Source organism: Micromys minutus (genome assembly GCF_963924665.1).
Source record: "Micromys minutus genome assembly, chromosome: 6".
Classification (NCBI taxonomy): domain Eukaryota; kingdom Metazoa; phylum Chordata; class Mammalia; order Rodentia; family Muridae; genus Micromys; species Micromys minutus.
Genome location: NC_137975.1, coordinates 24,286,129 through 24,309,715, shown reverse-complemented (window position 1 = coordinate 24,309,715; position 23,587 = coordinate 24,286,129). Strand labels below are relative to the sequence as shown.

The 23,587-nt window shown below is 42.2% G+C and overlaps 1 protein-coding gene across 1 annotated transcript in view; it reads right to left on the bottom strand.

Moving 5' to 3' along the window:
• The window catches only part of DSTYK (dual serine/threonine and tyrosine protein kinase), a 46,852-nt gene that overhangs the window by 12,942 nt on the left and 10,323 nt on the right, over positions 1 to 23,587 (bottom strand). Inside the window, exons 2-4 of the mRNA XM_080917906.1 lie at positions 16,894 to 17,282; positions 4,346 to 5,009; positions 398 to 630 (exon numbers count right to left, since the gene is read on the bottom strand). Coding sequence (XP_080774032.1) covers positions 398 to 630; positions 4,346 to 5,009; positions 16,894 to 17,282 — 1,286 coding nt within the window. The remainder of the gene's footprint in view (positions 1 to 397; positions 631 to 4,345; positions 5,010 to 16,893; positions 17,283 to 23,587) is intronic.

Below are 23,587 nucleotides of genomic sequence, written 5' to 3'. Positions count from 1 at the left end.
GTCTTGGCTTTCATGTGCCCCATTCCTTCTTCCTGCCCAAACAAGGAATTACAATGTAGTCCAAATGTTTCCAGATTTATTGTATATATAATATGTGTATGTACACATATATGTATGTGTGTGTATGAACACACACACATACACATCAACTCAAGCTCATCGCACCCCCATTTTGTGACTAAATAGGCTCTTTTACTTTCTATTCATTTTTATCATCTGTAAGTTTACAACTCATTAATACCTCCCCCAGGCAGTAGCCATGTAGTAGGAAAACAAAATGAAGTTTTAACTAGACTGTCTCAAAGGGAAATCCTTGGTTAATTTGATGTTGGGGTTGTCTGTGAATTATCCCAGATGTTATCTGTGATACAGTGTCATACAACCATTCTTTTCACACCTGTTTGAGATAATTGCTGGTTATATGAACTGAGACATCCTGTGATTTTTCAAGGCTCTGAAGACACCGCTCCAGGGTCCCGACAAAGCTTTCCCGTAGGTAGTCCACTGAGCTGATGAGCTTGTTGGCCACCGCCTGGTTAAGCCTGGAGATGATGAGCTCCTGGATCTGCCGGATGCAGGATTTGATCTCTCTGGTCCCAACTGTTTCTCCATTCTCAGGGATGATGACATCTACAGAGGTAGAGACTATGCTAGTTAGCTATGAAAGAAAGGGGCAGACATGCCAAATAAGGGCACCTCCAAGTTATCACCAGTGACATACCATGATGGTGGCTATGAAAAGATATGGGTGGTTGTCAAATTCTGAATCTTAGGATGATCAAGGGCCAGGCAACGTTCAGTAACTTAAGTTATATAAGATCCTGAAAATGAGCAGTTATGTCTAAAACAAGTCTGTTGATCTTATTAGCTTTTAGGTCACAGTTACAGGAGGAGAAGAACTCCATTCCCTTAGTGAAACTATTTGAAAGGTACAATAGTAAGCATTATATAGTATGTAACTTCACCTTTACAATAACTTTATAGGTGGATATTAATGGATCTAGTCTGTATACCAGGAAACAGCCTGGGGATAAGACAAAGTGGACACTGGGAGAAAAGATGTGCAGTCAGGAAGCAATGTGGCTAGAATTTAAGCACAAGCCTCACTGGTTCCAAATCTAGAATCTTAGTTAAATCTCACACTGCTGACATATTAAACCAACCAACAATTACAACTATGTACACTCTCTGAATAGCTATGCCTCTGGAAATTCTTTTTCTAAAACTCTGATCTCAAATATCAGACTGTGTGCACAATGGTACCAATTCAGTCATTTGTAACAACAAAAAGAAAATCACAAAAGATCTAAGTATTTAGCAATATGCTGAAAGTGATGCAAGGTATGTCCATTAGGAGATAGATTTAAATGCACATTTGCAAAAAAGCTCTCTGAGCTTTATATTAGAAAAGTGGAAAGGGGAAATGCAAAAAAACCTCAGGAGAGGAACTACAAGTTTAGGAAACAGCATTTTCATAAGTTTGAATTAAGTAGCGTATGTATGCTGTTACTGTATGGGAGAAATAGAGCTCAGTGGCAGGGTGCTTGCCTAGCATGCATAAGCCCTAAGCTGAATTCCCACTACTATAAAACAAGAAAAAAAGTTTTTTGACACATAACTCCCTACATAGCCCATGCTGACCTCAAACTTACGATTCTTCTGCCTCTGTCTCCTGAGAGCTGAGAATACAAACATATGCCACGACACCTAGATTAAAACATAGATATTTCTAAAGTATGTTACCTTAATTTACAAAGACAGACAGTAATAGAAATCTGGTTCTACCAGATTATATGCAAGCTCTCTTTTAAATCAATTATTGCTTCAAAGGTACCTCAAAAGGACTCAGAACAAGACTAGAATCAGGTATTAAATTGAACCTAAAATGTACCTATCTAAGTGTGTAGATACACAAACCTGCAGTGTAGCCAGACATTTGATCTGCTTGCTCCAGTTACTCCCTTATCTGTTTAAGCTAAACTTGGTACACCTGCCACAGGACAATCCAACATTACACTGTCACCTGACCCTGCCTGTCATCATATGGGTAAGATGCTCTAGAGTGCTTAGTGTTATGTTAGAGGACTCCCTAGAACTTCCTAGTAATGAGCATTTCTCAGCCACTAAAGATGTACTCATTCATTTTTACTAAGAAAGGAAAGAAGAGAAGGAAGAAGAAGGAGGGAGAAAGGGAAGATGGAAGGAGATTCTTTGGGGGTTTTGCTCTAAGGTATAAAATGATGAATAGCCCCAAGTTCATATTCTTCAACTCTGGCATTAACATGACACTAAAAGAAAGTGAGAAATGTCAGAGTTACAGGTGAAATGGGGGTGGGTAATGAAGGGGAGACATTATTGAGTAAAGCTGACAGATGGCAGAACCTAACCAAAAGTGGCATTTGAGGGGCAGGTAGAATTTGGAAAACTCCACAGAAAAATAAAAGAGATATTACAGCTCTGAGGCATGACTCATGCAAAGAAAAGGTTAAGGGAGTGTATGAAGGATAGGAAACAGTTAAAACTAAACCAATTAAAACTACTGGGTGGGGGTGGTACATATCTTTAATCCCAACACTCAGATTTCTGTGAGTTTGAGGCCAGCCTGGTCTACAGAGACAGCAAAGGCTACTCAAAAAAAAAAAAAAAAAAAAAAAAAAAGAAAAAAGAAAAGAAAAAAGAAAAAAAGAAACGAAAAGAAAAAAGAAAAAACACCCATTTCAAGCAAAACAAAAACTGCAGGAAGGTGAGGAATGGAAAATAAGGTTGGCAAAGTTGATAAAGACTTAGGGATTTCAACACTAGACTGAGGTACTCCATACTAGTTATAGGAACATGAAGCCAATAAAGATGAAATAGAGACAGAAAAGAAACAAGTCAGGGAGACTGATTAGGTCAAAATACTTTAGACAGACTAGAGTCAGGAGTGTTTTGAATGCTTATATCCCAACACTCAAAGAGGCTGAGACAAATGGATTGTAAGTTCACAGCTAGCCTGGGTTATACAATGAAATCCTGTCTCAAAAAAGTGTACAGAAAACAAATGTATGGGTAGATATAAAATTGTGGAAGACTCATAAGGTACTTGGCAACTAGTTAAACAAGAAAATTAGAGAGAAGACAATAAAGGATCTGCTGACGCTTAGAAGTTGGGTACCAGGAAGAAGGGGTCATAGTAACTAAGAGCAGAGGCTCTCAACCGTCTTACTGCTGTAACCCTTAAATACAGTCCTCATGCTGTGCTGACCCCAGCCATAACTTATTTTATTGCTACTTCATATCTATAATGTTGCTACTTTTATGAATTGCAATGTAAATATCTGATATTTCTGATGGTCTTAGATCACCCAAAAGGGCCATGACCACATGTTGAGAACAGCTGGTTTAAGCAGTAAACACTGAACTATAAAATATGGGCTCAAGGGTTAGGTATGGTGGCACATTCCTTTAATCCTAGTACTTAGGAAGTCAAGGTAGGTTGATCTTTCTGAGTCTGAGAGCAGCCTGGCCTACATAGTAAGTTCCATCCAGGAACTACACAGTGATACCATGCCAAACAAATACACATACAATATGTATTTACATATATGCACTCAAGAATTAGGCTGTCTCAGTTCATATCCTGCCTCTACTATTTACTAGCTGTGGAACCTCGGGTAAATTCCTTGACCTTTGAAGCCTTTTGTTCCTCATCTAAATGAGGAACAATGAAAATAAGCCGTCTCCATCTAGTAAAGAACAGCACTGACAGAGTCTAAAGTAGTCTGTCATGGATGGTTTGAGTACCCTGTGTACTCAGGACTGAAAGTCTGATATGTCATTTTAGTTACTGTAAGGTAGAACAGTCATTAGCATAAAAGCCAGCAGCATTGAACCTTCAAACACCAAAGCCCTGGCTTCCCCACGTTTGTTAGGAGTCATTTGTGAGGAATGAGACTGGCCAGGAAAGCTAATCATGCTATGGGAGATTTTTCCCCAGCTAGGTTTCAGGAGCAGCCTGAAGATAAAAATAAGATCGTGGGACAAAAAGCAACAGTGAGGCACCCTGGGCCATGCTGACAGAGCAAAGGTAAGAAAGTACAACAGCTTCTCAGGATGGAGGGATACAGGAAGGCAGTGGAGAGTGGACAGCTAGAAGGATGAATTTACCAAAAGCTAAGCTGATGGCCTGGGAATGAAGGAAAGTGAATCTTAAGATCTATGAAAGTGAAAGATCTTCTAAGATCTTTCATCTAAGTGACTGAAAATGCTCTCTTGCTGGACCTGAAGAATCAGTACATTCAACTTCTAGCCTAAAGAACCAGAGAGCTCTGCAGTCTGAGCACTCCAGAAGCTCACCGGCGCCTACCTTTAAACTCCATGTTGGCAGCATCATCCAGAAGTTCCTCTTTCATGGTGTTAAGTGTCTCAACAATCATATCCTTCATTTCCTCTTGCTTTCGGTTGGCGATATTCATCAATGATTCATACAATTCATTCTCCTTTTTTCTAGTATATTCTAAGCGTTTGGGAGTGATCTGCAGGTCCCGCTGCATGTCGAAAGCCTGGTTAATAAAGATGTCAAGGCAGTGGCTGTGCACCACATTCAGGGCCTTGGCTGCATCCACTAGGTTGGTCTGTAGTAGCTGGTGAGAAAAGGTACTCAATTGTCTCAGCTTCTCACTTTGTTCCACCAACATGCTCTGAGCTTTACAGTCCTGGTCAGAGGCGACACAGTTCCTGTGACTGCTGCTCAGATAGCCCAGATCCATTAGCTGTCCATACAGTGGTGATCTTTCATTCTCCGCCCTCCCACTGGAAGAGCTGATTATCTCCAGCTTGGGTACTTTGAAAAAGAACATGGGAAAGGAGAAATACTTCCTAATTTCTTGAAGCTCTTGCTCATCCCTCTCAGAGAGTTCATCTTTGTGAAGTGCATAGGTTACCACAGGCAAGAAATCATTTGCCAAGTCACTCAGAACATCTACCGCAGGCCGGTGGCTGTGGCACGGTGCCACCACAATGTCCACTTCCTAGAAGGGAAGGAGATCAGCACTTCACAATCAGAACCCATATTTGCCTTCCTTAAGCCTCACCTACCCTGAGACCAAAATCCAGATGCATAATGAAGCAACTGGACTTACAGGTATCCCAGTCACTTGTCCACCTCCTTCCTTGGTTCCTAATACTCACTTCTGTGACATACAAAGGCAAGCATTCATCTAGATATCAAAAAAATCAGCAGAAATAGATAACAGTCACTTCAGCCATTTCAGATGAAAAGAATTCCTGCCTTCCTTTGATGCTTGTAAATCCCTATTGGTTCCCTTATAGAAAGGAGACAAACAATGGAAGAAAATGGGTCCTTAAGGCAACTAGGAGCAGGGGTTCATCCTATACCGGCCCTCCTGCCCTCCTCTCACCTCCATCCCCACCTGCTGGCCTGGCTAACTCCAGCATCCTTTCACTGTTCACATGTAAAGCACGTCACTCCCTACAGTCCCTCCTGTTATAGAATGGCCGGAACTCTATTCTCCTGATCTACATTCAACACGTTAACAGTCTTGTTCAGACAGGCATGATGGTACATACCTGTAGTGCTAGCACTTGGGAGCTACAAAGAGATCATAAGTTTAGGCCAGCCTGAGACACAGTGAGTTCCATCCAGGCCCACATGGGCTAGAACTGAGAGTCCCTATCTCAAAAGGGAAAGGGAAGAAAGAAAAAAGGAGAGTAACAAAGAAAACTGATGAGACGAACAGAAGAAACAGAAGGGGAAAGGAGAGGAAGAAAAGAGATTTTGTTCCTTGTTAGTCCATAAAGCCTTTGAAGGCAGAGCCCATATTTACTCACTATTAGAATTCCAATATTTAACACAACTAAATCCTCAATAAAATCAGTTGTCAAACCAAGAAATCAATCTGCAAATTAAAAGTTAAGGTCACCAAACATTTCTATCCTACTCCAAGATTCTTCAGATATTGCAAAGGCTCAGACAAGTTAAATTGCGGTAATAGCATTAACAATATTATCACTTAGGTTCTCAGACTTGCTATGTGGCCAATGATTTACCTTGAATTCCTGATCTTCCTTCGACTTCCCAAGTGCTGGTTTACAGGCTTGTATAACTATTCTGGGCTGGATCAACTTTCTTCTGTTTACATTTTACTGTGTGTGCTCGTGGGATCAGAGGACAACTAACAGGAGCTGTGCATTTTACCACAGGTCAAGTTGCACACACACCAAGCATTTTGCCTACCCCTGAGGTATCTGTGTTTGCCAAAATCTATTTTAAAATGAAAGCCCGAGTCTTTCCTTCTCTAGATATGAGAAGCCCAGGAAAGCCTGCCTATTCATCTCTCTTCCCCATCTTCTAGTGACACCAGTGAGCCTGAACTCTATTTTTGCTCTGTTCATCTTTTCTATTTTATGCAAAGCACAAAGGTTTCACCTTCTTACCAACCAAGAACTAAACCATTTTCAGGTAAGTCGTAAGATGCTCATCTAGTTAGTCACTTGAATTCCAAGAAATCTAAGAGCCTTTTAGCCTCTCGTCATTTGCAATTTGAGCATATTACATAAATCCATCCACTCCTTACCCAAATCCAAGCCAAAAAGAATCCTGTTTCATCTCCGCCTCCAATGCAGGGAGTGTGTTCCAATTGGAAACATGCCTGGCTGTCATCTTGCGGTCTAGAACAGCCCTTACTACCCTGGCTTACTCACACTGGAATGAGAGTGTTCACCTCAGGAAGCATTTTCAGAAATGCTAATAGATAAGAAATTTCCAGTTTTAGATTGGAACACACACTGCATAAATACCAGCAGCAAAACTATGAGAAAAAGACTAAAAAGAATCCTAAGGACAAGGGAGGGGGGATATATACCAGGATGTTTGTATGATGGGGTCAGTTGGTGCCTTCCTCATTATCCTGAGGCAAGATCTCTAGTTTCTGATGCTGTGCTACATACTGTAGACTAAATGACCTGCTCCATTCTGTCTGTGTCTCCCATCTCACTATGGGAGCACTGGGATTATGGATGCTTGCTAGCCTACCTGGCTTGCCACATGGGCTCCAGAATTTAATTTAGACTTCCTTTCACCCACTGAGAAATATCTCTAGATCATAAGCTAGATAAGTTATGTGTAGTGGTTTGTTTGTTTTGTTTTTTAACCACAGCTCCTCAATTATACAACTCCCCCCAGCTTTTGAGACAGGGTCTCATGTATCCCAGTTTGGCCTCAAACTTGCTATGTTGTCAAGGATACCCTTGAACTCCTGATCCTCCCTCTTCCACCTCCTGAGTGCTACAATACAGGCATGGGCTGCCATGCTTTCCTACTGCAGTGCTGAAGTGAGCCCAGGGCTTCCTACGTGATAGGCAAGCACTCTACCAACTGAGCTATATTCCAGCCCCTAGATATATAGTGAAAACGTACAAATCAATCCATTTTATTATAGGAAAAAGGCAAAACTTCAAAACCAAAGTATTATTTAGAAATTTTTCACTTGAAGGAATTCATAGCTGCTATTCTAAGCCAAAAGCCCAGCGTCCCCACCTATAATCCATACCCCACCACACCTGGCAGACTACAAGTTTTGAAAGATATACTGGCACCTTTGAGAAATGCTGTTTACTCCTTCCTAAACCTCTGTGTTGTTGTTTTGTTTCATTTTAGGGAAAAAGTTTTAACTTCCTCAGTGTTAAAAGTACTACTACTATGTCTGGCTATTTGTAAATATATGTTGTACTAAACAAAACTGGACAGAAAACCAAACTAGTGCTCTCTTCTCCCGTCCCCAGTCAGGTCACTGTGCGGCTGGTCTCAGCTCTCCTACACGTGTTGTGTCAGACGGCAGAACGAGCTGCAGGCTCCCACTCAAGCAACAATCAATACCACCGAGACTGCAATGTGCTTTGTGATTCTGTAATATGACTAACGTTAAGGAATGACTCATATTCGATGGGTATAAACAAAAGGGGAAGCCAGTGCTGGCTTCTCAAGGCAGAGAGTAAAAAAATAATAATTAATACTGAGTTGGATGAACCAAAGCTGTCCCGAGTCCAAAGTCTGACCCCTTCTGTCTATTCCATGAAGGTTATACACTTCCTAGCACCTAGAACAGGGCCCATAACTTAGAAGGCACATAATAGGAAACTGTGATGAAGTGATGAGGGAACACATGCCTTGATCAAAACCACAAGCCATCATCATATAAAATCTTCTTCCAGGTCACACCACACACATTTATCTGAAACTGCTGCTGGGAGCAATAAGTAAGCATTTTACTCTTTAATCAAGGAAAAGAGCTCAGGGAATGATGGAATCTCTTAGTCTCCACCTGAATCACAACAGGAGAGCTCTCTCATAGAATACATTCTGCACAGAGACATGGATCCCACAGAAATTTTCTGACCAGATTAAGAGAATGAAAAAGAAGGGTGCTTGTTACTCTCAAACACCAGAATAACAGCTCTTTGGTTTTGTTTTCCACATAAAGAGACAAATGTCAAGCAGCAATCTCTCAATCACTGAAAAAGACTGACCATGTCCTTAAAATTCCTCTTCTTATTGGATGGGGCTCTCACAGCACACTGCTGAAGCTCAGTCACATGAAGGATGGTGTCCTGGTTGCCTGTCCTTGTTTGTTCTTGTCAACCCGACACAAGCCAGAGCTATCTAAGGGGAGGGAACCACAACTGAGAAAATGTCTCCTTAAGAAGAGGCTAAAGGCAAGCCTGGGAGGCATGTTCATCATTAGTGACTGATGTGAGAGGGCCCAGCCCACTGTGGGTGGTGTCACTCCTGATCAGGTGGTCTAGGTGCTATAAGACAACAGTCTGAGCAAGCCATGAGGAACAAGCCAGGAAGCAGTACTTGCCCATGGTTCCTGCTTCAGCTCTTACCTCCAGGTTCCTGCCCTGACTTCACTACGTGATAGAGTGCAACTTGAGAACTGCAAACTGAAATACATCCTTTCCTCCCAAAGTAGCTTCTGGTCATAGTGTTTACCATAGCAACAGCAACCCTAACTAAGACAGGCAATTATTTTGTGACTGGAACAATTGTGTATTGAGGGTCAAGTTGGGAAGTGGCACTGTCTTAGTTTTGGAAAGCAACATACTAATCTAGTAGTAGCCCCACCTCCCAGAGCGGCTTACACAGTGTGGCTTGGGGAAGGACTGGAGAGATCTATGTCTGGTGTCCTCCACAGGGCAGATCTTCAAGGTCTCTCTGTCACTAAGAGAATCCTACCCATCTTTACCTCCATTGTTCTCCTTTTCCCCTCTCCTCGGCACTTGAAAAGTTTTCTTATATATTATTTTTCAGGACTGATGCTGAATTCACTTCCACTATCTTAAAATTTAGCCTTACTTATTATTGTGTGATGTGTATGAGAGAGTGCAGGTGGCCATGTGCTGTAGCTCACATATGGAGGTCAGAGGAAAACTGGGAACTGGTCCTCTCCCTCCACTATGGGTTCTAGGGAGCGACTTCAGGTCTTCAGGCTGGCTCAGCTGACACTCTCCTCCACCGAGCCATCTCACCTGCCCTTCACTTTAAATGTTAGCTACATATTGAAGAAAATACTGCTCACTCTTGTTGTTTGTGGGCAATATATTGATTCTGGTTGGTACAAATATTCTCCAAGGGGGTTGCTTCAAGTAAATGGGTTTCTAGGCCATGAGATAGCTCCTAAGAAGCGGAGGCTACCCTAGAGCTTTGTCCCAGAAGCACACAGAATGGTTAGAAGCTCATCTCAACAGGAACCTAAAGCTTTATTCTAGCACTTCTGAGGTTCACAGACAAAGAGAAACAGATGGAAAAGTTCTGACTTAAATTTTTATACACCTCTGTACTATTTATTTTCTTAACGTTTCCTTCCATTTTATTTTAAAAAGCAAGTTATAATGAATTATGAAGAATTTTATCTCTAATCAAGCTGGATAACTAGAAGTTAGGTGGCACAAGGACTTTAGTCTTTAAGAAAAGAAAAGTCCATATTTGGCTGCTTATCAGGGAAGAGACAAAGGACTGAGGAGATACTTGTTTGAGTGTGCACATGTGAGTGCAGTGCCTGTAGAGGCCAGAGGAGGGCGTCCGGTCCCCTCCACTACAGTTCCAGGCAGTCATGAGCTGCACAATGGGAAGTGAATTCAGATCCAAGCCGAGAACAGTGTGTACCCTTAACCACTGAGCCACCTCTCCAGCCCAAGGAACTCTTCTTAAGAATACTGATTTAAGCCAGGCATAGTGACATAGGCCTTTAATCTCAGCACTGGGGAGGCAGAAACAGGTGGATATTTGTGAGTCTGAGAGCAGCCTGGTTTACACAGGGCTATACAGAGAAACCCTGTCTTGAAAACAAAAAACAGGGCTAGAGAGATAGATGGCTCAGTGGTTAAGAGCACTGACTGTTCCTCTAGAGGTCCTGAGTTCAAATCCCAGCAACTACGTGGTGGCTCTCAACCATTTGTAATGAGATCTGATGCTCTCTTCTGGTGTGTCTGAAGACAGCGACAATGGACTCTTATATGTAAATAAATAAATCTTAAAAAAAAAAAAAGAAGACAAAAAACAAAAAGCAACAAACCACTAATTTATATATCTAAATGGAAGAAGGAGCTGATTTATTATGTGCCAAACATTGGTTCTTCACACAATTTGTCTCATTTTAGTGTCAGTCCCAAAAGATGGGGATTACTAGGCCCATTTTACACACTTACACAGCTAAGTAATAAACCCAGATTGCTACACAGTTCCTCAATCACCTAGCAACTAAAGCTGTGTTTAATCCAATACTGATGACCTACTATGTATTAGAAACTGTCAGATTTGATGTAAGGAAAGTTCTGAAAGAATTAAAGAGGGCATAATATGCCAAGCAGAGATCTAACTCTATGCTTAGAAAGTATACCGTCTGAAAAAAAACAAAAACAAAAACAAGATATAAAACAAGATAGCATCCTCCAAGAATGGCTGAGGTATCACTAAAGACTCACAGAGAAAATACTTTCAAGTGTATGCCTATTGACAATCCCTTCCATCTCCTGAGGCTGACTAGAGAAGACTCTCCTCCTACACCAGCTCTTCCTCAGAGGGAGACATAACTGAGGTTCTGAACGGAAAAAGAAAAATGTATGTTGCATGATAGTGGTGGTAAAGGGAGACAATCAAAGACGAAGACTGTGACATCAAACTGTCAGATAACCCCCAAGAGCTAACTTGGAGGGCCAAAGGCAAATGAATAGTGAGCTGAGAAAAGACAGCTTCAGTAGCAAGTGTTCTTTTAAGGGATAGCAAGGCCATTAGGGCACCAGTAAAACTTTGTTTTGTGAGATAGAGTTTCTCTACATAGCTGTAGATATGCTCATATGTAGACTAGGCTGGCTTCAAACTCACAGTGACCCACCTGCCTCTGCCTCCTAATGGCACTAAGTGAGTGTGACACCGCACTTGGATTACTTTCTTGAGGCAGGATTTCATATATTCCAGGTGGCCTCAAACTCTGTGCAGCCAAAGACAGCCCTTTATATCTGATCTTCCTGCCTCTACCTTCGGAGTGCTAGAATTACAGGTATGCCTTATTTATGCTGTGCTGGAGTAGAATCCAGGGCTTTGTGCATACTAGGCAAGTGTTTTACTGTCTTTGTTAGGATTACTATTACTGTGATAAAACACCATAGCCAAAAGCATGTGGAGGAAAGGGTTTGTTTGGCTCAAACTTCTATATCACTGTTCATCATCAAAGCAAGTCAGAACAGGAACGACAAACAGGACAGGAACCTGGAGGCAAGAGCTGATGCAGAGACCATAAAGGAGTGCTGCTTAGACGCTTGTTCAGCCTGCTTTCTTATAGAATCCAGGACCACCAGCCCAAGAGTAGCACCACCCACAGTGGCCTGCCCTCCCACAACCCCCAGCATTGATCACATTGATCACTAATTAAGAAAATGCCAACAGGCTTACCTAGAGCAGATCTTAAGGAGGCATTTCCTCAACTGAGGTTCCTCCTCTCTAATGACTCTAGCTTGTGTCAAACTGACAAAAACTTGCTAGGACATTTACTAAACAAACTGTATCCCTGCTCCTGGTTAAGGAATTTAAAAACCAAAAATCTTCCTGGAGGTTTACTGATAGGACTCATACTTGGTATACACAAGGCACTAGGTTCAATCCCCAACATCCCCCCCAAAACAAGAAAACAAACAAACAAACGAACATCAAACCCATTCTCCTTTAAACCACTCATTGTAATATGTGCATTAACCTATGATAGGTGTTCCTGGTTTTCTTGGCACACAGTGTAAGCAGAATGGCTGCATTTCATTATATACGTGGTCTGTACTGGAGGGAGGTAAGAATGATAAGCAAAGGGCACAAGCTTACTGTCTCCAAGGTATTTATGGCTTAATGTTAGTCTGAACTTCCTATATCCTATCTGACATATCATTTCAGTTTATCCTTTAGTGACCCATAAAATAATTTCTTCAATTATCTAAAATACCACTTGTATTGATAGCTTCTCAGCCTTTTGGCTAAGATCAAGTGTGAAATTTCACTCTTTACATCTCTGCTTTGAATAGTCTAACTACCCTATCTTTCTCTTAGGATAACCACCTGGACCTAATTCCATGCACTCCTTCCTCCAACAGCACCTTGCCACAGTCTTCTATTCTACTGCTTACCCACCAACTCATCTTCTCATCTAGCTACTACAGTCTGCAGACAAAGCAGCATTTTATTAAAGGCACTGCACTGGCTAGTCCTGGGTCCTATAAGAAAGCAGGCTGAGAAAGTCATGAGGAACAAGACCGTAAGATGCACTCTTGATGGCCTCTGCATCAGCTCCTGCTTCTAGGTTCCTGTCCTGATTTTCTTCAATGATGAACATCAATATGGAAGTATAAACCAAATAATCCTTCCCTCCCCACCTTGCTCTTTTGGTCATGCTGTTTCATCACAACAATACAAGCCCTAACTAAGAAAGGTAACATACAATAATTGTTTTATTAGGCACAAGAATAAATGCCAATAACTAACTAGAACCTGAGAAAAGCTAGCTTCCTAGAAAAAAAATCTTAAGCAATTTCAGAGTTAAATTTTTGTATAAAATTTTTGTGCTGCTTTGCGGTAAATGGACTTTGAAAGCATTACTGCTAAATTATAATAAAAATCAGTGTATGTATTAAAAACAATTATTCCCACTGACAGTTGAGGTTTATAAAGATTTTGTAGCTATAACTGGTTAGTTACAAATAGCTGCAAAGTAAATAAGACTTTGTCTGGAAGTATTAGTGTTCCTCAGTTCTCTCAAACATATCACTGGACATCATGGTGAAACAATAACATCGATACTGGTGGGGTGGCTGCCACGTGACAAGTGCATGTCCCAAAGGTCCAGAAACCTTTGGTGGGAAAGACAAGCTACTGATAAGGGCAGAACAACAAGCTGTCTGTAGTGGCTCGTATCTAGAATCCCAGAGTGTGGGAGGCTGAGACAGAAGAATTCTAAGTTCGAGGCCAGCTTGTGCAAAATAAATAACAAGACCTGATGATGATGATGGAGGAGGAGGACAAGGAAGAGAGGAAGAGAGGGGAGAAGGAAAAAAGAGGAAGAACAACTTCAGAGCAAATGAAATTATGTAACAGCCACAATAAAGGAAGCACTGCTGAGGGTGTGGGAATCCTAGGTTGAGCAAATTGAATCTTTACAAAAGAAACACACACATACACACACACTCACACTCACAGTCACTCACTCACTGCTACCAGCAGACTTTGCAAGTATGAGGCAGACAAGCATTCCATTAGCCCTATAAGAACTCATTTTAAAAGGAGGTGGGTAGATGCAGATGCCAGAAAGTTGGTGGGGGTAGGGAAGGCAAAGTACTTATGCATATAAAATAGTTTGTATGAGGAATTATAAAATGTGCTGCCAACTGAAAAAAATGTCACATTTGAACACTAGGTAAGGACTCAAATACTAATGGCTTAACAATGTTCCTCTTATTGAAATACAAGCCATGATTTCTCAGGGGAAATCATGAACTAACAGGTTGGCAATGCCCATGCCCTGTGAGTTGAAGTTGGTCTATTATGAAATATGCTGAAAATGGTGGTTATGAGGATTTTAACGTGTCAGAAGAATGACCATTGTATAAGAGGCAGGGGGAAATTCTGCTTTGATAGTTTGGCAGCTCAAAGGGACATCCATTTCCCCTAATTCAATTTTGGTTTCCTTTAGCTAAATGTTTCCTTTCTTTGCTACCTCCTCTCCAAATCAAATAGAAGCCATGAACTCACTGATTCTAAATATAACTGGAGCTGAACAAAATATTCTCTTCACGGGCATGCACATTCTTCAGGTAGCTGTGCTCTGCTCCAAGAATTGAGCTAAACATCTCTGATTATTCAACAGATGAAAGCCTGTGGTAAAAGAGTGGTGGCCAAATCCACAGAGGCCACAACCCCCTCCCACCTTCCACCCCCACAGGGTTAGCATCATAAGAGGCTAAATTTAGAATCCCTGGAGTCTGCTCCCAGATCCACATCAAAATCATTGTAAAAGAAAGTAAATCTGGAGAAACTGCTTAAGGGAAGCCTCAACCACAGGAAAGAGCATGAGAAACCAGAGAAGTTCCCAGGAGTGAGAACTTTCATTTTAACCATAACAAGAAAATGCTGTTCTGGTATCGTAATCCTGTATCTCACACACACATACACACACACACACACACACACACACACACACACACACGGTGGGGGAGGGAGAGGGAGAGCTCTCAGTACTAAGGTATATACACTCATGGAACAATTTGTGCTCTCCTTGTAGTGACTTTGTTATAATAATTCAATTCATGGAAGAAAAGTAAGTTAACATTAGAAGCCAAAACCAAGGGTCTGTGGAGACAGCTCAGTGGGTAAGAGTACTTGCTGAGAAAGCCACAAGACCTGAGTTCAAATCCCTGGTCTTCCTGTAAAGCCAGGCATGGTGGGGAGGGCTTATAATCCCAGTGATGGGAAGTAGAGACACAGGCATCCCAGGAGTTTGCTGGCTGGCCAGCCCAGTTGGAACAGTAACCTTCAGGTACAATGAGACCCTGTCTCTAAACTAAGGAGGAAGGACTGGAAAGATGGCCCAGGAAATAAGTACACTAGTTGCTCTTCCAGAAGACCCAGTCTTGAGTCCCAGCACTGTGGGAAGCCACTGTATTCGCCATTACAAGATGGCGCCCAGCCCGAAGGGAGAGTGGCCAGTTTTGAGATAAACAACCTAAGTGCGCATGCACGCCTGCCTGTTTTTGCTGAATCATGGTGACTCTGAGTATGCTAATTAGGGCGCACAGAATGCACCAATCAGGTGGCGGCACAGTCCTCCTAAGCATATATAAGGAGGGCTGGTTTCTGGGCTCGGGGTCTTTCGCTACTTCAATCAAGCCCGCAATAAACGCCTGTAGAAGGATCCTGTTGTGGCGCGTCTTCCTTGCCGGCAAGATAGGCAATCGCTACACAGCACCACATAGCAGCTAACAACCCTATATAACTCCACTTCCATGGGATCCAATGCTCTCTTCTAGCCTCCACAGGCACTATACACTTGTGAAGCACAGACATACATACAGGAAAAACATGAATACACATAAAATAAAAATAGATCTTTAAAAAAATAAGGTGGAAAGTGACTGAGGAAGGCACCTGACATCTGGCTTATACACAGATGAGATAGACACACATACACATATATACATACATACACACATACACAGATACACACACATACATACACACATACACATATATACATATACATATACATAGATACATAGACAGCAGATAGAAATAAAACCCCAGAAATATAAATCAAAAGAGCTGGTGTGTAACTCAGCAGCAGCGTGCCTGAAAACAGAGAAAACCCAGCACCAAAACTGAGCTGAGAACACGGAGATTGTACACACTCCTCTCCAGCACATAAAGATAGAAGAACCATGAGAACAGTCTCCACCAAAGACTCACTGACAGGAGACCAAGTGTCTCGGAACAGAAGCAGAGAGGGACAAACAAGGCAGAAGCACTCTCCCAAGCTAGCCAGCCAAACTTCCCATACAGTATCACAGCCAGACAAGGTGACAGACTCTCAATCTTGAGCGCGTCATGCTCTTTTAATCCTACCCATGGTGGCCCAACCATCACATCCCTCTTCAACCCCAATTCTGCTCTAGCCATGACCTATTCCTAGCTATCTTGTAGGAACGGAAGGCCAAAAAAAAAAAAAAAAGAAAGAAAAAGAAAAGAAAAAAGAGGGGAGGCCTTTTTGTAGGAAGGCAGGCATGACAGAGAGACAACGACAGCTTAGATGACAGCACCTGTACTTTCTTTAAGAGTTTGCATAAAAAAGAAGCCAAGGTATTCTTCAATAAAAGGGCAGCTCTGCTCCCTTCTATGGAATCAGCTGTGGGTTCCTTGTCAGGTCAGGGGAAATGAGCTGCCCCGCTCAAAGACAGCTAGCACTGCTGAGAAGGCAATGTAATCTTTCACGTAGCCTCAGTTCTACGAGGAATATTAACTAGTCATCAACTTGCTGTCCCTTTAGAAAGAGATGGCTGCAGACAGTTCTAGCAATCTCTTCTTACTAAAGCAAAAGGGGCCCCCTAACTTGATAATAACTACCCCGTAAGACCTTGTCAAGGTGCAGCAATCACATATCCTCTCCTGTCTGGTGGAGATAGATGTTCCCTAGGGCTCTGAAGTTGATGAGCAGAGAGAGGCATGAAACTGCCACCCCATCCTCCTCCAGCTTCAGAGATCACAGTCCTCTCATCCTATGTTCCTGTCAGAGCCCAGAATCCATCACCAGGCACTTTTCTAACAGGTCAGAAAAGCAGCAGGTTCAGGCATGTTCGAGTTAGTACCTGTAGAAGAGCATGATGCATTGTCACCTCGAGGTCAGCTAACACATGAGCAGCATCCTCACTGTCTTCTTGAACCTCCAGGTCCTCCTCAGGGATAGTCTCCCAGTTGTCCTGATGCGAAGCTAGTGTGTGCACTAGCTCATACTGACCAGGGAGCGCCAGGCTGACCCGAGTCCGAGTCCCATAGGTGAAGCGGAGGCGCCGAAGCTTACAGCTCTCGTCACTGTCCAGCTTGAGGGTGGGAAGCACCCGCACCCCCAACAGCAGGTTCAACAGCTGGCACTTGGCATTACAGTCCTGGCCGAGGATCAGTATACAGGGAAGGCGATCCACAATCTGCTGGAGATACTTCTCTTCCGTAGGTGGGAAGGAAATGCAGCTCAGCTGGCCTGGTTGGGGGATGGGGAAAGTGGAGGAAAAAGAAATAGAGTGAGGGGGATAGAGAAACTAAGACAGAAATTCACCTAAAATGGCAGAGCCCTAGAGGGAACACTTCTAGGAGACTAGGTTAAAGGAGGTATTGGGAAAATTCACTAGTTAGAAATGTTCTTCAAATGTCAGAGAGTTACCTGGCCAGCTCATCATAGAAAACAAGCTGCATACTACAAAAGGGGGCAGTGGCTTGATAGCACCTCCTCTTTTGTACAGAGGAAAGACATCTTAAGAAGTTTACAAAGATTCCATCACAAATGCAAGATCATTAACTTGGGCAATAACTAGGGTCTGAATCCAAATAGAAACAAATGCATAAAAATCAAAACCTTCCTTCTGATAGAAGGCAGAATGTTTTAATGCACAGTCCTTTTAAATCCCCACCCTTCGCAGTTTTAGCTTATGCTGCTTATTAACTTACTTTATACCCAAATGCTAATAAATACACATGGGAGGAGGGGCAGTGGAAACCTCTCCGAGATGGGTTGAGCTCTAACTCGTTTGCAGCTCATTACCCTGGCAGCTGCCGACAGCTCCCAGCTGCCAAGTTTTCTCAGGACACTGGATGCTTAATTGAGATCTATACTCCCTAATGAAGCCATACTCTTTCTGTTGATGGCTAAAAGACCATGAGTAAAACAGAGGGACAAAACTGCCCAGCAGGATAAAATCTAGGCAAATCTAAGAGATGCTATCTCAAAATTAATCTCCTTTGAGGATCCCACCATTAATCTAAAGGACTCATTTCCTCAAATAGATTTTGGTAGTATTACAGAGACCAAAAGCTTGAAACCCTGTTTGGGAAAGAATATGGAATCAGTTCCTGGAAATGCTCAAGCAAGTACTCACCACTCTCAAATTGCTTCAGCAGTGGGATCTGCCAGCATCTAAGTTTAAGGCAGTAATACTGAGATACTGTTTGTCTTAGTCACCTAACAATATATTATATCAAATCATTTGTGGGCTGTTTTGTTCCTGAAGCAACAAGCAAGAGGTATGACCCACTGCAAAGGTAGTTCTACTTCAGAGCATACCTGTCTCATACTTCCTTATCTTCCACAAGTGACATCACCAGAAAAGAGGTTTGTCCTCCCTAAGTCCCTCTCTACATGCATTATGGTCTTCTGTTTCATGCCTACTAAGAATGCAGCACCCTGGCCTCAGTACATCTATCAGCAACACTAAAACAGAAACCTACTCCCTTGGGAAAGAGACAGGCTCCTCTAGAAATGTAGAGAGCATTTCCTAGTGCCCATTTCTGTGCAAAGTATTTCGTAAGGTATAGAGTGAATGCCAATCTAATTACTGGTCTAGTCTCTGGCATACACTCAAAAGCAGGAAGGCACAAACACTTCTCTGAGTGATTACTTGGGAAAGAACAATGGGCAAGTCTTGAGGCCCATGTACCTTTGTTCACTATATATCATAATGTCTACTGTGCAGAGCAGAGGTTCTTCTATTACTGCTTCTAAGAATCAAACCATGAAGAAATTTCCCAATCTCTGCATCCTCAATGCCCAACACAATGACTAACCGTGTTGAAAGTTATATATTTGTTCTGTGTCAGAATTCATTGGTTGTAAAGAGTTATCTACAAAAGTGACTCTAGCACATTTGCAAAGACAGCATCATGATGAACAGTTTCAAGTGAACCATCACTCCTAAAATGTTCCATCTTTCCACAGAGAGTAGCTGTGAAGAAAACAACTGCAGAATTTGGAAAGAAGATGTCAGCTAGCCTGCCTTCACTCTCACCTACAGATCACAAGTCTCTTCTTCTCCTAGCCCTTGCCAGACTCTCATTTAAGTGACAAGTGTCTGTTCCGACTGACAGCCTTGGGTCCCTATCACAGAAGCTGTTTTATAAGTAAAGCAAACCAACAGCCCTCAGTTCTAACACTGCTGCTCCCTCTAGCAGAGTGGATCGATCATAAAGCCAACGGAGCCTCTTTTAGGAGAACACCCCTGACACAAACTATCAGCAACAGAAAAGCCAATAAAGCAAGAGGCATCGGCCAAAACCACAGAGACACACACCATTATTCATCTGACCCAAATCATCACCTTCCTGTGCTCCATCTCTCCTATAAAAATAGTCTGCAGAAACAAACTGCCACAGTCAAAACACCCAAGATTAGTGCAATGGCAAGGGGGCTGAGGTTGAGCCCAGTTCTGCCTCCCATCTCCAGGCACTCTGCCAGGATTCCATGTGCAACCCACTAAGCTGGGAAGGCCTTTATCATGGGCACTGCTGTGTCTTGGTTTTCAACATAACTCTCTGCAAGCCCTCCCCTTTCTCCCATGAAGCTTTAGCTTTTCCACTGCTCTCTGTCAGTAAGATGTGAGCAAGTGCATGAGAGAAACGAAGCTGAGCAGATGCGATGATCTGGCTTCCCTGGTACCTCTGAGGCAAAGAGCACAGCTGGCACTGGGAGCAGCCCTGCAGCGATTTTCTGATCCTCACACTGCTCATCTATGAACTGAGAGAGAGTTGGACCATCTTTCACTCTTTCCAGTTTTAAATTCTAGTTTTAACTGGTCTGGTTATTGTTGCTATTACAGTCTCAGAATATGTATGTAGCTCTGGCTAGCCTGGGCACTGAGTAGTTAAGGCTGGCCTGGAACTCAGAGATCCACCTGCCTCTGATTCATCCTGTGTCACCATGCCCGGCTGTTTTTATTTTTAAATTGTACATAAATTTAATTATGAAAGCTCCTCCTGAACTATTAAATACACATCAAAGGTGACTAGACTAGCCAGGGGCTCTAAGGACCTATAATAGTCTTAGCATATCTCTAAAGAACAGATCAAAAGCTGTGGCTGACACTGGAGGGAGGAAGACAACCTGCTTCTGTGTTGCAGCAACCACATGGCAGACAGTTACAGGACTTGTGAGTTAATTGGGTTTTCTCTGGTAATTAATACAGCAGCATCTGCATATGGGCTGCCAGAAGGTAGCAGCAGGTTTTTCAGCTGGTACACATTAACCCTGCCAACTCTAACTGCAGGAAAATTCAAATCAAATTGTCCTAAGTGCAAACCAAGGCTTTCATCTCTCTGCTTTTCTTCGTGGTGGTTGTTCTTAAATACAGAGCTACCTTGAATTTCCTTGTAACAAAGGTTGCACACGAGGAGGAAGAAGTACAAAGGAGTAAGCCGTCGTGTTTATTTGTTCTAGATAGTATTTCTCAGCTCTTTCTATACACTGATCTCTATTTGCCTAGTCTCAATGTACTTGATTCTACCAGATAATTTTTGTCCTCATTTATAAATTAGAAAACAGGCTTTAAAAAAAAAAAAAAGGCAGCGAGGCTTCTACACTTATCTGAGGAACTAGAAAGGCTGTCAGAGCTATACCTTGGTCTCAGCAACAACACAAGGCAATATCCCAACCTTGGCCATTTCCCAAGCCAGGGCTAAACAAACAAAATTTGGTAATTACAAAACTTCAGTTTAAAACAAACTGATTTAGCCCCTATGAATGCTTCTCCAGGCCATGAGGAATAAGGCCGAGGGCACGGCATGGTAGCTCATGCTGTAATCTCAGCACTAGGAAAGTGGAGGCAGTAAGGACGGGAGTCTGGGCCATCTTGGGCTGTAATGAGAAGAAGCTGTATAAAAACAAACAGCAGCTGGGGAGATGGCTCTGGTAGTCAAAAGCACTTACTACCCTTCCAGAGGACATGAGGTCAGGTCCCATCCCCTGTCAGACAATTTACAATCTCACAATCCCTCCTGTCACACCACTCATAACAAGCAATGCAGGCAACTCTAGCTCCAGGATATCCAAGCTTTCTTGGCTTCACAGGTATCTGAGACTCATGGCACACACCGAATGTACAGGAATGAAAGTAAATCCTTGGGGGGGAGGGGGAGCAAGATTCAAGACAGGGTCTCACTTTGTAGCCCTGGCTGTCCTGGAACTCATTATGTAGACCAAGCTGGCCTCAAGCTCACAAAAATCCACCTGCCTTGGTCTCTGAGTGTTAGGATAAAAGGCATGTGCCACTACACTTGGTAAATCTTATAAATAAATAAACAAACAAATATGCAGTTACTTTTGACTAATACACACTCAAAAATACTAGTAATTTCTATAGATTTCTGGAATCCCTTTTCTAAAAAGAAGCTGCAAATGCTTTTCTAAGAAGTTTTGAATTGTCTTTCCATCAGCCAGAGTTTATTACTGTTTGGATTTAAAGTACGGAGCCTAAAAAGAGAAGTGGCAATTTATGCCTGTTAGGGCATGCTGGGTTATATTTGCAGAAATGGCAAATGGGCTGTACCCACACACACCCCTTCCTGCTTGTTTTCCACCACAATCAATCAAATATACTCATGGTGAGCGAAGGACAGAGAACGTCAGCTCAGGGCACTATCTAGTATAACATGACTCTTGTCTTCACCTTTTTACACTATTGAGACCCAGAATAGACTCCAAAACAATATGGCACTTTGTCATGCTGAATGCTTCCATTTAAAGACTGAAAGGCCTGAAATAAAGTCCCTCTCCTGATTCTTCTGCCTCCCAGTTTTCTACCCTTTTCAAAAGTAATTCATAGGATTCGCTATTTTCTTCCCCAAGTTGGACATGGAAATTGGAAAATCCTTTATCTCAAGCCAGTCATAAAAGATAGAAAATCACTTTTTTTTTCTTTTCTTGAGCCAAGCTTTCAAATAGTAGCCCAGGTTGGCCGTGAATTTATGGCAATCTTCCTGCCTCACCCCTGAGTGTTGGGATTACCGATGTGAGCTGCCATACTTCATTTTTCTTTTGATTTCAGCAGTGTCTTGCTGTATGCTAAGAGGAAACAGGCCTACATAAAAACTGAATAGACATGCCATGCTGGGCCTCCTATTCTCTATACTATTACATAATACCCCAGCTAGTCTTCTTCTACACAACTGTCCCCTCTTCACCAAACCTGAGCACTACAATCACATTCCCTAGATTTGGGACCATCATTTATGAAGCTCTGTACACATAAAACTCTTAATTCAATCCACCACTATACCTTGATTTAACCTGGTTTTGCTACTGGGTTATGTGACCCTTGAGATGAAGAAGGAAAGGCGTCACTGACTAACGGAGACTTCAGGGTCTTTCAAGTCATAATTCAGCTGCTACCCAAGCACACCTTCCTTCCCTCACTTCATTTGTTTGTTTGTTTGGTTGGTTGGTTGGTTAGTTAGTTGGTTGAGACAGGTCTCCATATCCATATCATTCCATATCTTAGGCTGGCCTCCAACTTAACAACAATCCTTCTACCTCTACATTCCTACTGTTGGGGTTGTAAGTGTACGCCACCACAACCATACTTCAGGGTTTTTGTTTTGTTTTCTTTTATCTTTCTTTCCTTCTTTTTGTTTATCTATTTATCTCATTTTAACTTAACTTCTATATATAATATGTGCTTTTATGGCAAGCTACCATATGTCCTATCTAAATGCAAATTAAATAGATTATATAATTATCTAAAAGAATCTATGACACAAACATACATTTCCAAAATGAGTAATGATATTTTACATTACATTAGCTATAAGTGCCAAGAGTAAAGGATCAATCCTAAGTTGAAAAAGAGTCTTCAAAGTATTAAAATCTGAAACAAATTCTCAGGAGCTTAAAGAAAAAATTCTAGACAAGAAACATATTTATCATTTCTAGGGAACTCTCTGAGTATCCACTAAACACAAAAGATTCTGAATGATACAGCAGACACCTGACTTACAGAAACACATGTTTACGGAGCCCAAGTTTCAGAATCTTTGAGATCAAGTGGCACAAGAACTGTGATGGAAGGAATGGTGTTTGGAAAAGAAAAGCTGAAATGCAAGCACACAGCCTGTGCTCCCACTGAAAGCTCCCGCCCAGCTGCTGAAGAATGAATGACTAAAGTTATACTATGGGAAGACCTCTGAACTCAGAGGTTGTCCTGGACTGGAAAGAAAAAGGAGACCTCTTTAGCAGCTGGTACCCAGGGGGCCCTGTGAAAAGATAAAGACAGAAACAGAGGCTGTTATGGATGCAGAAATGGAACCAATTCCTCGAAGGAAGCCAGGTGCATGCTTCACAGAGGTCTTAGATTCTGCAATCTGTGAGAAAGCATATTAACCACTGGGAACAATTCAAAGGTGAGGACATACCAAAAGGACACTGGAACCAGCCTGAAAGAGGAGTCACTAACCAAACAGGATAATTTATGCATAAATAAAAAGAACTGAAAGTTGTAACCTGCCCAAAAAAAAAAAAAAAAAATC